Below are 14,612 nucleotides of genomic sequence, written 5' to 3' on the forward strand. Positions count from 1 at the left end.
TTGCTGGCACGATTTGCTACAGCACAGTGTTCTGCCGTGAATCACGCTTGCTTGCTAAGACAAGACAGACAGACTGATAACACGCAATGTTGTATTTGAACGAAATGTACACTTCAATGAAGATGCTGCATACACACAAACAACAAATGCGCCCGCTTCTTATAGCAGACAATCCTCGGAGCTGGAAGCTGTCTCCGACGTATCCGGGGAAATAGCGTCGCCGCATTTAGCTTGGATGTACTCGGACTTCCTGACGAAACGCCCTTTGATGCGCGGACAAGAATTGGCGAGCCGTTTGCGGCAGTCGTACTTGATGCGCTTATGGTACACGCGAAGCTTTCGCTTCTCGTGGAAGCGCTTCAGCCGCTCACGCCGCTCAGCAGGCGAGTAGATGCCGATTTTACGCTTGGGTAACGTCATGATCTGGTGCTGGCGCAGCTTTTTCTGCTGGTGGTGCTGGTACTGGTACAGCGGTAGCTGTTGTTGCAGTGGCTGCTGCGCCGTGACTTGGTGAACAATGCAGCGGAAAATGCTGGCACCGTTGTGCTCTGGATCTGTTGCTACCGTCTCAGGACTCACCAACCTCGGCTGCATGCCATGGAACCCGTCTGAGCGGCCCCAATACCAACGGGGGTCAATGCTTGGTGCACTCCAGCCCGATTGGTCGGAGACCTTTGCACATTTTGGGGCTGGGATGTCGTCGTAGTCGACAAAGTCAGGCTCTGGTGAAGTATAGCGCTTCTTCAATTGACGGGGTGTCGTTGCAGACGACTGAGGTTGGCCACCCGGCGAAGAGCCAAGCTTTGCACGCGTCGCTGACTTAGCACTCTTTTCGCGCACGCGCGGTGAGCTCTTTCTGGACGGCTCGTGCTCTCGAAGTGCTCTCATGTTCCCCATGGACGAAGAACCCTCCGAGAACAACCTGAGGTCGTTGTCTGTGACGAGGATCTTCTTGTCCACCATCGTCGGCGACACCACAGAGGTGTCGTCCTTGAGCAGTGCACTGGCGTGGCTGCGGTTCTCTCTGCTGTTGCATGCAGCGGCGTCGACCCGGAGCCTTGTAGGGGGCACTATATTGGCGGAAGACTTACTCAACGGTGGCGACTTTGACGCAGTGTCCGTGAAGACATCATCGACCAGGTAGGATGAAAACTCGATTGTGCCTGGATCGGTCAGCGTCATGTCCTGCCAGTAGGCACCCGAGCGAAAACCAAGTGGCTTCGTGGAGTCGTCCAGCTCCGAGGAATATGCGAGCTCCGATTCGTGAAGACTCAGACAGTACCTCCTCGACGAGTCCTGGAAGAACGACCGAGTGGCACCGGCAACCGGGCCCGGCAATAGGAAATCCACGTCGTGCAGCTCCCAGGGCTGCGGCGACGATGTCGGAGCCCTCGAACTCATGAAAAATGGAGAGGCATTGGCCCTGCCGGCAAGGTGCAGCTCTTCGTGAACAGGGTCGATGCTCTCCAGATCCATGGCGATGCCAGTCAACAGATATTGTGCGGCTGGGGTCGAGAGTTCGTTGCCTGGGCTTGGCCACGCGGAGGACGCCTTGCGCGGGACACGTCGTGCTCGAGAATGACATCCTGGGAGCGGATCCGATAGCTATGGCCACTGCAGCCGACGGTTCACACGCTTATTCCAAAAATTAAGGGCTCACATTCGCCCGTGCGAGCCGCGCCGCTCGGATCTCAAGCGCGACGGCTGCGAACCAACGGATGGCTGGGCTCCGGCCAGCATATCCTGCCGCGATCCAGATTGAAGTCGCCTTGGTGCACTCTTGAAACGTCGCGCACAGAATCTCGAGACCTCCCTCCCTCTGCTGCGTACTACGCAATACGACGCCCTGGTGGACGCGAGGATGGCACTCTATCCAGAATGTAGACTATATCAATTCTATGGCATTATAGACTGCAAGTATCGCAGCATTGCGGCATGGCCAAACGCGGGGCAACCGTGCTTGGCCATGCTTGTCAGAGTCAAGATCCCAGATCGGATCCTAGTTGAAGCTGTCAGCCAATCGGATTGCGCGAACGATGAAATAGTGAAAGCGAGTATAAGTGAGCATCACGGGAATGGTCCTGCGTAACTGTAGGCTGCGCAGCTGCAACATTACTGGGCTCGGATGTCCGTGCCCGAGGCCTGAATCGAGTCTCGATAGAGTACATGTATGCGCTGCGGGCTTTATCGCTACCGTGATGCTTGGGCCCCTCATTGCCAGGTTTCATGGCTACCGTGATGTTTGTCCTCATCGCCTGGTTTGCGCTTTGACAACATGAGACGGCAAACAAAGCGTAGTCTCCGCTGCCAAGCCTCTGCCAGAACGGCAGCTACCACTGCAAGTTCCAGCGGCGCTGCCAGCGCGCGTGTCGTGTGGGTATGAAACTGTGAAGATGCCTTCTTCCCGCCACTCGTTCGGTATGCTCGGTCGCGGAAACGCAGGTACACGGTGGATGCCGCCCCCGCGTCGCTGACTTGGCTAAACCCAATATTGCTGGCGACAACTGCGATAATACATGTTGAAGTTTCATTCGCGGCGACCCGATCATCAACTCGATCTTTGTCGACTCTATGGCCTGGAATCTCATAGAGCCGCGTGACTTCCTCAGCTGAGCGGATGTGGTTCTTGAAAAAAGCGCCTCAGATTCCCTCGAAACTGCATGCTGCACCGTCTTGCCAAGAAGCTACCCGACGGTGTCGGGCCGACACCATGCCGAGATCGCTGCGGCGACAGCAGATTATGGTTGTTGCCGGCTACTCGGTAAGGATTCACCGGAAACAGCCCTCTCATCGATGCTATGAGTCAGTCACCAGAATTTGTGTCAAATCGAGGCCATGTCAAGTGATAAAATCGTTGGAAATATACATGTGTGCACGCCTCTTGAGGACACGACTGGATACCATCCGATGGTCCAGCGATCTCCTTTGCAATGCTGGACTAGCTCATTTGCCGACGGGCCACTTGCTCTTCTTCCGCGGCTTCACGCGAGCCTTCTGCTTCCGCGCGTACGCGACCCAGTCGACAATCTTCGGGTGTTGCATAATCTTCTCCAGCGTATTGTACTCGCGCGCGAGCGTCTTGTTGTCTTCGACCGAGTGGATCTTGCTGTGGCACTGGCGGCAGATCATAATGCACGTGTTTAGGAACTCTTTCGTATAACCCTTGCGCAGATACTTGGAGTGCGTGACGCGAGGGATCACGTGGTGCGCCGTCAAATTCATAGGCCGCTCACACATTTCGCACAGACCGGTCATATCCTCCTCCTCTTCACGACCAGCAACATCTTCATCCAGCACCACCTCGTCTTCCCTGACAATCTGCTTCTTGCCAAACTCGATAAACTCCACCTCGACCTCAATCGGCCGGTCATCATCCACGGCACTGCCTTCTTCGCTGTCACTGTCCTCCTTCTCCCCAATGTGCTTCGTAATACGAGCCGGGTGCCAAGCCTCGTCCTCCTTCAGCACCACGAGACAGCTCTTGCCAAGGGCAAACTGAGTCTCCAACCTCTCTCGCCTCAGGCGTCGTCTCCTACTGGCGTGACTCTCTTGCTCCTCCCCACTATCGTCGTCTTCGCCGCCTAGAACCACAGCAACAACCTGCTCTGCAATTGCTGGCAACTGGCCTGCATCCAGGAACTCCATCTCCTCCAGCACCTCGACGAAGGCGGCGGTGAGCTTGGCTCTGTCCTGGGTCGAGTCTTCCTCCCCCGCTGTCGCGATCAAGAGCTCCGCGGTGTACTCGAGCTCTTCAGAGGAAGCCCCTCTTCTCGCAAACGTCTCCAGCACCGACACTAGCCTCGAGGCCGTCTCCTCCGTTGGCGAGCTGGTAGTATCGATCATGGCGAGCTTCTAGCAAGTTGACAAGTGAGCAGCGCCGAACTGCGACTTGCCTTTTTTTGGTGAGTGATGGTCAAGATTTAATATGGGTACATTTGTGTACAGAACACGGAATAGAGTATTCCAGATCACATTCGCAACTGCCCTCCTCCACACCTCGACGGACTGATCCCATGGCGACGACGCAGCCCCCGCGCGTGTTCGGCGTCGACTTCGTACGTGGTCTGCTTCTCCGTCGCCTTGCAATCCTAACAGTGGCTCCCGGGCGCTCTAACTCGCCCAATTCACCGACTAATTCCATGCTTTACGGTTGTTACTACCGCAGGGCGCGCAACGCTGCGTAGTGGCCGAAAGCACGGGCGACGTGGTGCTCAATGAACTCGGAGCCATGACCACAGCCACGCTGGTGTCCTTCAAGGGCGAGGAGCGCCTGGTAGGCGAGTCGGCCGTGCTGTCGTCCAGCACCAACCCTCGCAACACCATCAGCTTCCTGTCCGGACTCGTGGGCAAGCGCCAACTGGCGGACGTGCAGCAGCAGCTCGAGCGTCTGCCCGGACACCAAGCCACCTTCGAGGTGAACGAGGCTGGCTGTGTGGTGGCCACGGTGGACTACGGCAAGGATGGCAGCAAGACGCAGTTCACGGTGGAGCAGCTCACGGGCATGTTATTCGCCAACCTGGCCACGCAGATGAAGAAGCGCTTCCAAGATGAGACGTTCCATGTGACGCTGGCGGTGCCTTCAGTGTGGGGTGACGGGGAGAAGAGCGCGGTGCGTTTGGCTGCTAAGATTGCGGGCATCCCGAGCCTGGCGATCATTTCGCGCGATGCGGCACTGGCCCGCTGCTTCCACCGCAAGCACCCCGTGGAAGCCCCCGCGGCGTCGGATGCCGATGGCGATGCTGCCATGGCGGCTGAGACTGTTCGTCACATTGCGATTGTGGACATGGGCCACACCAGCACCAGTGTTGCGGTGGTGAAGCTCACGCCGACTGGCGAGACGCTGCTGGCGACGGAGGCTGATGTGGAACTCGGCGCCGAGACGCTTGACCGCCGTCTCTTTGAGCACTTCCAGAAGGAGGTGCAGACTAAGCACCAATTGACTGTGGCGCTCCACTCGAAGGGGGGCAAGCGCCTGTTCCAAGCGTGCGAGAAGCTCAAGAAGCTGTTGTCTACCATTGGCGAGGCTAGCGTGACCGTGGAGAACCTCGCCCCTGAGAAGGATGTCAACATTTCGATCTCGCGCAGCGTGTTCGAGGAGTTGTGCGCCGCTGAACGTGCTCGTGTCACGGAGATGCTGCAGAAGGCCTTGGAGACTGCGAAGGAGAGCGTTCCCAGCGCTGATATCGCGTCGGTGGAAATCGTGGGCGGTGGCACTCGCATCCCGTTTGTGCAGGAGGCTATCATCGCTGCCTTCCCTGCCGAGCAGCAGCGTACCGCTGATCTCATCGGCCGGATGCTGGATTCAACTACCGCTGTGGCTTTGGGTGCTGCCTTTTCCAGTGAGGTAGCTGCTGAGGCTGCTGCAGCTCCTGCGGACTCTGAGGAAGACGCTGCGGAGTTGGCTCGCTACGTGGCCCTGGAGCAGGAATTCCAGGCTCGTGATGCTGAGCTGGCAGCGATCGCTCATGAACGCAATGCCATCGAGGCGTTCGTTTACGAAATGCGCTCGAAGAGCAGCGGCAAGCACGGAGACAAGCTCGACTCGTCCAAGCTGAACCCTCTGCTGGATGCTGCTGAGGACTGGATCTACTCTGAGGAAGCGGAGGCTGCCACGCTCGACGCGATCAAGACCAAGCACCAGGAGATCGAAACCGAGGTGCGGACTGCCTGCGAGGCATACTTCTCTGCTGTGGAGGCCGACGAGCGTGCGCTGGAGCAGCAACTTGAGCTGGAGTCACAGAAGGCTGAAGCTGAGCGTCAGGCCGAGGGCGGCGACGAAGACCACGACACGCGTAAGCTCAAGAAGCCCGAGCGCATGCGCATGGTGGTCAAGAACAAAGAGGAGGGCAATGAGCTCTTCCGTGACGGCAACCACAAGCACGCCGCTGCGCGTTACGTGAAGGCTCTGACGCACGCCTCGAAGTTCTTCGACCTTACCGAGGCCGACAAGGAGGAGGTGAACGCGATCAAGCTGAGCCTGTACCTTAACCTTGCGCAGTGCTACCTCAAGATGGAGAACTACTCCAAGGCTGTTTCCAACTGCAACGAGGCGCTGGCTTTTGGACGCGAAGAGCGTCAAGGCCCTTTACCGTCGCGCTGTGGCGTACGAGAAGGAGAACAAGTTGGAACTCGCGGCCGACGACGTCAAGGCGGCTCTGGTCCTTGCCCCGCAGGACCGTGCTGTTGTCAAGCTGGACGAGCGCCTGAAGTTGCGTCTTCGCCGCCAGCTCGACAAGGAGAAGAAGATGTGGAGCAAGGCCTTCGCGTAAACGCCGTCGTGAGATCAAGATGAGGCGAACTACAGCAATAGAGAATGAGAAAGATGAAGCCCGTAAAACGAACTGAAGTGGATATCATTCTTCCCTAAAAACTCGGAAGCACACAGCACCAACACAAACTGCAGCCTTTAGATCCTTTCCAAGCTTGTGCTTGTGCTCGCACTTGGTTTTTTACCTGCTGCTTCACTTCACAGCTCAGCTCACAACACGCGCCCAATTCATTCCGGTCGTCACTGTTGTTGCGCCGTTGTGCCTCCTTCATCACGTCGTCGTCGCGCTCTTCTCCGTCCAGAAAAGCGTTCAAGCGCACCGATTCTCGGCCTCAATGCGCTGGATAGTAAATCGTTTCCTCCTTTACGCGAGGAAGGGCGATCGATCGATCGATCGGTGGATGAAACCAACGCCTGGACTTCTATCCATCCTCTCCTTATTGATTGTCGCCGGGGGCTGTGCACCTGTTGATCCACTTGCGTCGCCGCACCATGGCTAATGTGAACGGGTCCTTCTGCCACGGGCCGGAGAAGGACGGCGCGTAGATCCAGCCGTTGTCGTCTCCCTGGGACACGTCGAGCGTCCAGCCCTCGGCTTGCAGGTGCTTGGGCACCTTGGGGGCCACGTCCTCGAAGGCGTTGGACGAGATGTTGGCGTCCGTGACGGAGCTCCATCGCTTGCGCTCCGTGGAGCCGGCGATGTGCGTGTCCGTGGTCCACTTCTTGACGATGTGGTAGCGCTGGTTCTCCCAGAGCTCGAGCACCTGGTCCACCTGCTCGTTGGGCGTGACCTTGATCTCGAGGAAGAGCACGGACTTGCGCTTCTGCTTGTCGTAGTCGGGGGGCACCTCCAGCTCGTAGGACACCACCTCGGACTGCTTCTTCTCCAGGAACGGGGCCAGCGCGATGTTGGCGTTGCCGATGCAGTCGTCCTTCATGAAGCGGTCGTAGTCCATCACGTGCACCTCGAGGCACTTCTCCTTGGGGCGGTCCACCTGGAACTGGAAGGTCTCGGCCGGCTCCCAGCGCGGGTTCAGGCTGCTCTGCACCACGGAGCTCTTCTGGCTCAGACGCCCCACCTTGAACACCACGTACGGGTCGCTCTTGCCGCCGATGCCCATGAAGCCGAAGTCGCTGGCCGCCAGGTCGCCCGCGCGCACCAGCGTCACCTGCAGCGTGTGCATCGTGCTCATGGCCGCTGCGTGTCTATGGAGGAGTGTGTGCGTGTGTGTGTGGAGCGCTGGAAGAGAGCTTTACAGTATTAGCCGCTGTGCTGTGCTGCTGCGTCCGCGCGGTCGAGATACAGAGTGCGACTGATGCTGCGGGGCATGATATGTCGCCTCCTCGTGAGCGCGCGGTATAACAAATCGAAGACGCATTTTCCACCAACTGGCGACGCGCAATTTTCGGTGTTTTGCCCAATCGTGAGACGGCATTCGGCGTTGAGACATGCGGCGTTTGTACCCAGATCGATTATCCGGCGCTATCCGGACGAGAAGGTGTGGATTTTCGGCGTCGGACCTATTGATCACAGCTTCAACTACAGGCTGGAGCTTGAGCACAACCCCGTTCACCCTGGCGACCAGTGTGTGTACCCGTCGGAAGGCGACGGTGTCTTTGCTGTGGCTGGGGTGTCGGTGCAGTCATTCTCGTCGCTTTTTCGCGAGCGTCTGATTTCCTGTCTCAACGAAGACTGTCGACCGCACGATAGCTCGGCGCAATGGTCTCGACGTGATTGCGGGCGCGGGCAAGACGAGCTGCCACTCGCAATCGCGCCGGAGGGCTCCGTTCCCTTCTTTCGGTCCAGAGGCTGCAATGGCCGTCGCTGTCAACCCAGATTCAGGGCAGGAAACGCTTTGAAAACCGCGGCGGCGGCATTTGGGTCCACATGGCGCTCGTTTTTTGCTGTTGGGTCGTTGCGGCCTGCCGGTCACACTGCTGGTCTGTAAGATTGTTAGGCACGCTTGCAGTTGCTTCGAGAGATTAATGAACGCTCTTTTTGTATCAGCGTCGGGCCTGTCGATGGGTGAAAAGGTTCACCTTGCTTCACACAACCTAGCCCGGCGCTTCACGGCCGAGAACGTAACTGAGGTGCCATAGCGATGCCTCTCCGAATTGTCAAAACCTGGGCCTCCCGATAACGGTACGATTTTGCACCACCCTCGGCTCTTTACGAAAGTAAACGATCATTTTGGCGGAGGTGTGCATGACGCGTCTTGCGATGGTGTTTACAAAGTGTGAAGCATCGCTTCCTCCATTGAAATACATGTAAACAGGCCTATCATTTTGACCTCTCTCCACAATACTTAAAAGTATGTTATTGCTCGGGAACTTGGGTAAAATAGATTGTAAGCTCCACCCTTGGAGAAAAGCAGCATCTTACTTGAAGAAAGCGTACGGCATTATTGGGAAGTAAAAGTCATTTTCTCCACCTTGGTAGGTGCCCTATACGATATTCGCGCTAGTGATGGTGCATGCAAAGTTTGAAGCATCGGTCCATGGCATGGAGTCCATGCACTGCAAGAAATAAGGTAAAAAGACACCTTAAAGTGTAAGTAGTAGCAGCATTGCGCGCGGCGTGGAAGGAGCTCTTCCTAACAGCAGTCGCTTGCAGGTGTTTCGGTGCACTCGGCTCCCCACCACATGTCCGCATTCCCTCTGGCCGTGGTGTGGACCACTTGCCTTTCGCGAGCTGACGCACGTCGGTCGTTCACTTGTGAAAAGCTCAAGCTCCGCAGCAATCGTCGGCAGTCCGCCCCCCACTACTGTATCCTCTCGCAGTCCGCCCCCCCCCCCTCTCCGCAATGTACGCCGTGCACGTGACGCTCGTCAAGGCCGTGGACCTGCCGTCCGCCGACTTCAACGGCAAGAGCGACCCGTACGTGGTCTTCAAGCTGGCCAACACGGAGCGCAAGAGCTCCATGATCCCGGCCAACCTGAACCCGGAGTGGGACCCGGAGGAGACCTTCGCCTTCATCGCCGACGACCCCAAGAGCGCCGTGCTGGACGTGCAGGTGTTCGACCACGACCGCATCTCCAAGGACGACAAGATCGGCTCGTGCACCATCCCGCTGGCCGCGCTGCAGGACAAGCCCGAGTCCGAGGTGCTCATGTACGAGCTCGAGACGCCCGCCGCCTTCGCCAAGCAGAAGCGCAAGAGCGCCATCATGCTCGAGATCAAGCTGGAGAAGGAGGACTAGGCCCACCGACGACGACTCGGGACGTGTAGGTAGGTGAGGTGCTCATAACGATCGAATCGAGTCTCCCCTTTTGTTCATGTACATACAACCCGCCGTTGAATTGGCGAGCGGCTGCAGTGACAAGCAGAGCTTCTGGCGACGACAAGGGCTTTGTTTTTTACTCGAGCTGGGACTTGCGCGGAAAGTGCTTCTTGTCGTTTTTGGTGGTGCTGCTGGTCGAGACCTGTCAACGATGGCGGTGTGTGTGGCATCCGGGACGAGGAGGAAGCTTTTCTCGCCCGAGTTCGCTCGAAGCAAGCCAGCGCCGGCGCCAGACAGACGCAACCCACCAGGTCGCTAGCCATCTCGCCGCGCTCGTGGTTTCTTCGTCGTGGACGGGAAGCTGCGCTCTCGCCGGGTCCCAGGGCGCTTTCCGTCGATGGTTCGGCGCCTCCATCGGCGCTACGGCTGCCACGCACGTCGCTCCCCCACCCAGCTTTTTTGCCGCTTTCGAGCAGCTCTCCATTGCTGTTTTCGCGGACTCATTCGCAGTTCCGATCCAACGGCGGCATCGGAGCCCAAGGCGTCGAGCTTCCAGAAGCCGAGCCGGAGCAAAACAACTAACGCCGGCAGCATGAAGAGAAAGGCGGCGTCGCTCTCAACTGGAGGCGGCGAAATCGTCAAGAAACATGCCACGCACGACGTCCCCAAGTTCGGGGAACTTCTTCACGCGGCATCGTACTCGCAAGACGAGAACGACAGCTCCGAGATGTGGTCGCCGGAGATTCCGAGCACTTCGGAGACAGACGACGATGGCGAGCAAGAGCGCTACGCTGAAGAAGAAGAAGAAGAAGATGGAGACGACGAGTTGAACCAGATCGCTGCAGGAAAAGTTTGCAGCGTCTCGGACTGCACCAATGCTGCTCGAAGTCGAGGCTTGTGCCCGACGCACGGCGGAGGCACTCGCTGCCGTGCTCCAGACTGCATGAAGCACGCTGTTTCCGGCGGGTTGTGCGTCGCTCATGGTGGAGGCCGCCGATGCCGGGATTCCTCAGGGTGTTCGAGCAGCGCGGTGAGCCAAGGGCTCTGCGTGCAGCATGGCGGTGGACGGAAATGCAGCGAACCGGGCTGCAACAAGCACGTAGCTTCGGGCGGCCTGTGCCGTACGCACGGAGGAGGTCGCCGCTGCCAGGTGACGGACTGTACTAGCAGTGCCCAAAGCCGAGGCCTCTGCTACGTTCACGGCGGCGGAGGACGTTGCCAGCGAGCAGGCTGCGGGTCAAGCGCCAAGAAAGGTGGTCTCTGTATCGCGCACGGAGGAGGACATCGGTGCCAAGTACCCGGCTGCACTAGCAGTGCTGTAAGCGGTGCACGTTGCCGAGCTCATGGAGGTGGTCGCCGATGCGCGGTCGAAGGCTGCACCAGCAGCGCGAAGACTGGCGGACGTTGCATCGCACACGGCGGTGGCAAGCGGTGCACGGTCAGAGGCTGCACGAGCAGCGCCCAGAGGCTCGGACTCTGCAAGGCTCACGGTGGTGGACGCCGATGCGTGGTCGAAGGCTGTGCGAATAGTGCGGTGAGTCGAGGCCGCTGCATTGCTCATGGCGGCGGGAAGCGATGTGTCTTCGAAGGCTGCACGACCACTGCGCGCAAAGGTGGGTTCTGCTTCGCTCACGGCGGGAGATCCACGGCATCGACAGCGAGCAGCAGGAGTAAGATGGCATCTCACGCTCAACCTGTAGCGCTGTCGTCGACTGCAGCTACTGCCCGTTCAAGCCGCCGTCATGGCCTGAAGCACGATCACCGATCCCAGCACTCACACTGCCTCCGCGCCGACTACTTCCACCGATTAACACGATGTTGATGGTCAATCGTCCAGGCATCTTGCGCCGCTACCAACCGATCCCACCGATCCGCAGGCCAGTTGCTACGTTTGGCCGTGCCGAACGAGCAACGAACCACCCTCAACACTTGTTTGATGGAGAATGGCTGGACACATTCAACTCGGAACCGACTTGGCGGTGCGGGTCTGAAGACAACAGACCTACTGCAGTTTCCAGTCGTGCTGGTTACTCGTGGCAGCGACTGCAGGAAACCATCCGTCGTGAATCTCGAGTCCACGGGATCACGAACGATGAAGGCGAATCGGCTTCCGAAGACAAACCTTCATTCAAGTCGGAAAACAACGAGGTGCAGCATGATGCCGTGCCGGTAGTATCTGGTGGGTTTTATTGGACTCGAAGCCGCGGCCACATTCCATCCTGAAGCTCGGCTGAATGAACACCTGGCAACAAACGAAAGAGACCCGAGGCACTGAAGACGTGAGAGCAGCGAATTGATTGAACCGATCGGTCTTACGAATCCATGTAGTGCGTAATTCAAGACAACCACAGCAAGTGGATTTTGTTTGCAGCATTTGTATCATCTACGGCAGGAAAACAAAGATTATTGTCAGACATACACACCACTCCAAGGCTTAATTAACATCGTCGAGACAGCGTACCTAGTTTTGTCTTGCATTTGATCGCGCTCGTGTGCTGCAACGGGTTCGCTCATCGTTCCCACTTCTCTATTTCCTACCACTGAACTACTGAATGGAGCAGTAAGACCAGAATGACCGCCTCTGGTTGCGTTGGCGTGAAAGCATAGACTCCTGTGTGGCCACGTCCAGATGGTTGCGACCTCTAGTGAACCGCCGAAGGCGTATCTCGTTGTCCTCACGGACCTTGTCCAGCTCGTCCGGGTTCTCCTTGAGATACTTCTGCAACTGGGCCAACGCCTTCTCGGTTTCTGTTTGCCCTTGCTTTTCGTACTCCTTCTTCGAAATGAGGGCGCTGTGGCGGCCGGGCTTCTCAAAATGGTACCAGAAGTACGCGATGGTTGCAATAATCTCGAAGACGCGAGTGAGCGACACGAGAAGAATAATCAAGAGTGAGGCTTCTGTTGAAGACGTGCTGTAAAAGAGCAACGTCATGCCCACTAGCTTCAGCGAACGCGAAATGATAAGCTGCAGGCTTGTCGGAGGAGGAAGCTCGTCGTCCAAGACGCCAATTTCCTCGACCTCCTCTTCATCCTGCGGCTCCGTCCCTGACTTTGCCGACGCTCCCCACTGATACCACCACACCAGCACACACCCGAAGAAAGCGAAAAAGGCGAAATAGATCTTGCCAAGGTGGGGGATACCAAACAGAACCTCGCGATTCCACAAGTAGACGAGGTACGAAATTGCCCACGATCCGAGGCGATATAAGTTCGGCATAACAACGAAGCCCGTCACCGGCACCGCTACCGTAGCCACTGACGCGAGGGACGACACGAGCTGTGCACCAGGAAGCATCTTGGTAGTATTCCGAGCCTGACGCTGAAAAATGTAGAGGGCCAGAAGTGCCGAGAAAAATACGCCAACCGCTGCACCCAGCATGTAGTGGAAGGCGCGCGAGCGGGACAGCCACTCCGATAGATAAAATAATAGCAGACCCAGGAAGAAGTTCTGCGCGTACACCCACGACAAATCTACAACACGTACAAGAACATACTCGATCAGCATAGCCCTTTTCGACATAGTCGCAACCAGCGTCGCTCACATGTGAAGAACGTGAAATCAAAATTGAACTGTGGCGTCGAAGTCGAGATGAACGGCTGCGGGGGCCCGGTCACCGTGATGCACGGAGCGTGATACGGGCTGAGCTCCAGCATGCAAGCGTCTTCGCCCTCACCAGTTCTGCATTCGAGCGGGCAGCCTCCCACACAGTTCTCGCACACGAGCTTGGCTGTCACACACACATCGTCAGCACAACCAAAAAGCAACGACAACAATTTGCAATTGCAAGCAGCGGACACCACGTACAGGCCACGTAGAGGAAGTTTTCCGCCGCGTCGACCACATACGGGGGCACAAACTGCTCCAGCGCCGGCGTCAGGTGTGCCGCCTTCAACACACTGCGACACAACAGCCCCGGCGTCCTGCATCCCCACCAAACGTACAATAAAATAAGTATCCACCCCACCCACCCACCCATCCAGGAAAAGACAGCGGCCTCCTACCGCGCGAACGTGAAGCTCAGTTGGTCGACGTTGGGGCTGCGCACCACCACACGCAGCTCGCTCCAGGCCCAGAAGAACGGGCGCAGCGGCCACGCAGCCGTCTGCAGGTACGAGAGCGTGGCGTTGGTCAGGTTGAACAGCGCCTGCGCCTCCCGCGACTGGCCCAGAGTCTGGATCAGCGCCGGCTGCAGCGTACTGCAGCCCACAATTGCACCCAGTCAGCACTCCACCTCCCCGCCACTTTGCACTGCAAACAAACGCTGCGTTCGCGCTGCTTCACCTGTTGAGCGGGTCCATGCGCACGTGCAGCGACGAGTTCTCCAAGAAGCAGAAGCTCTGCTGCTGCCCCCACTCGCGCACTGTGGCCGAGGCGGTGGCGCCCTCGTCCAGCCAGCGGAAGCGCCTGCGGTCGGCCTCGGACGCCACGTTCTCGTCTGCGAGCGCGACAGTGAAGCCATCGGTCGATGGGGATCGACGCAGTGGGGTTAGACGGCGGAGAGAGGGAGAGGGAGAGAGGGAGTGGATGCAGGACGTACGCGAGGATCTGGAGGCGGAGGCGGCCAGCGTCTGCGCGCAGCAGAGCAGCGCCAGCAGCCGCAGCAGCGAACGCGCCATCGCCATCAGCTTCAGCCCGACGTCACTTGACTCGGCCAGCGTCGAATCGCGAATCAGCACGCGCTGTTATGGAAATACAGCCTGGTGTGCGGCACACCAGGGAGGAAAGTTCGTGGAAACCCGCTCGACGCAGCAACTTGTACGACATTCCTTTCCAGTGATTTTTACCGGCCAAAAACTACTAACTTGGACGAAATTCACTACGGACGATTCGATTCGACAAGGTATCGATTCTTGCAGGGGGTTGTTTCCATCCTAATTTCGGGAGTCCGATGCGGTTTCAGAGACTATCGATTTTCAAAATCGAGCCATTTGCTTATTGCTAATTTCGAAAGTGCGATCCGATTCGACGATGTATTTATTCCTGCAGTGGACCCGAAAATAAAATAGAAGTCTTTTAGAGTTCTATTTTTAAAAGAGGACTGTACAGTTAGGAATTAGGACACCCTAACGAGCAACGCGGGCCATTTTAGTGCTTCTACATCCAATTTCAAGTTGCTTGGCCC

The 14,612-nt window shown here is 57.7% G+C and overlaps 6 protein-coding genes across 6 annotated transcripts; 2 read left to right on the forward strand and 4 right to left on the reverse strand.

The window, feature by feature from the left end:
• Positions 1 to 159: 159 nt before the first annotated feature.
• Positions 160 to 1,476, reverse strand: IUM83_15089 (CCT domain; the record flags this gene model as incomplete). The annotated part of the gene is made up of 1 exon (XM_067939878.1): positions 160 to 1,476. One exon carries the CDS (start codon positions 1,474 to 1,476, stop codon positions 160 to 162), a length of 1,317 nt encoding a protein of 438 aa, XP_067782239.1.
• Positions 1,477 to 2,943: 1,467 nt separating this feature from the next.
• IUM83_15090 (uncharacterized protein) lies at positions 2,944 to 3,843 on the reverse strand (the record flags this gene model as incomplete). Its single annotated transcript, XM_067939879.1, has 1 exon — positions 2,944 to 3,843. One exon carries the CDS (start codon positions 3,841 to 3,843, stop codon positions 2,944 to 2,946), a length of 900 nt encoding a protein of 299 aa, XP_067782304.1.
• A 170-nt stretch (positions 3,844 to 4,013) lies between these two features.
• Positions 4,014 to 6,269, forward strand: IUM83_15091 (Hsp70-like protein; the record flags this gene model as incomplete). The annotated part of the gene is made up of 3 exons (XM_067939880.1): positions 4,014 to 4,055; positions 4,166 to 6,031; positions 6,114 to 6,269. 3 exons carry the CDS (start codon positions 4,014 to 4,016, stop codon positions 6,267 to 6,269), a joined length of 2,064 nt encoding a protein of 687 aa, XP_067782303.1.
• A 436-nt stretch (positions 6,270 to 6,705) lies between these two features.
• On the reverse strand, positions 6,706 to 7,461 carry IUM83_15092 (putative C2 domain-containing protein; the record flags this gene model as incomplete). The annotated part of the gene is made up of 1 exon (XM_067939881.1): positions 6,706 to 7,461. One exon carries the CDS (start codon positions 7,459 to 7,461, stop codon positions 6,706 to 6,708), a length of 756 nt encoding a protein of 251 aa, XP_067782302.1.
• Positions 7,462 to 9,072: 1,611 nt separating this feature from the next.
• IUM83_15093 (putative C2 domain-containing protein) lies at positions 9,073 to 9,468 on the forward strand (the record flags this gene model as incomplete). The annotated part of the gene is made up of 1 exon (XM_067939882.1): positions 9,073 to 9,468. One exon carries the CDS (start codon positions 9,073 to 9,075, stop codon positions 9,466 to 9,468), a length of 396 nt encoding a protein of 131 aa, XP_067782301.1.
• Positions 9,469 to 12,034: 2,566 nt separating this feature from the next.
• Positions 12,035 to 14,106, reverse strand: IUM83_15094 (putative protein kinase; the record flags this gene model as incomplete). Its single annotated transcript, XM_067939883.1, has 7 exons — positions 12,035 to 12,100; positions 12,173 to 12,960; positions 13,032 to 13,217; positions 13,295 to 13,410; positions 13,492 to 13,686; positions 13,772 to 13,925; positions 14,028 to 14,106. The coding sequence occupies 7 exons, from the start codon at positions 14,104 to 14,106 to the stop codon at positions 12,035 to 12,037; spliced, it is 1,584 nt and encodes a 527-aa protein (XP_067782300.1).
• Positions 14,107 to 14,612: the final 506 nt, after the last annotated feature.

The sequence above is a fragment of the Phytophthora cinnamomi genome, assembly GCF_018691715.1.
Source record: "Phytophthora cinnamomi strain GKB4 chromosome Unknown Contig108, whole genome shotgun sequence".
NCBI classification, from domain to species: domain Eukaryota; phylum Oomycota; class Peronosporomycetes; order Peronosporales; family Peronosporaceae; genus Phytophthora; species Phytophthora cinnamomi.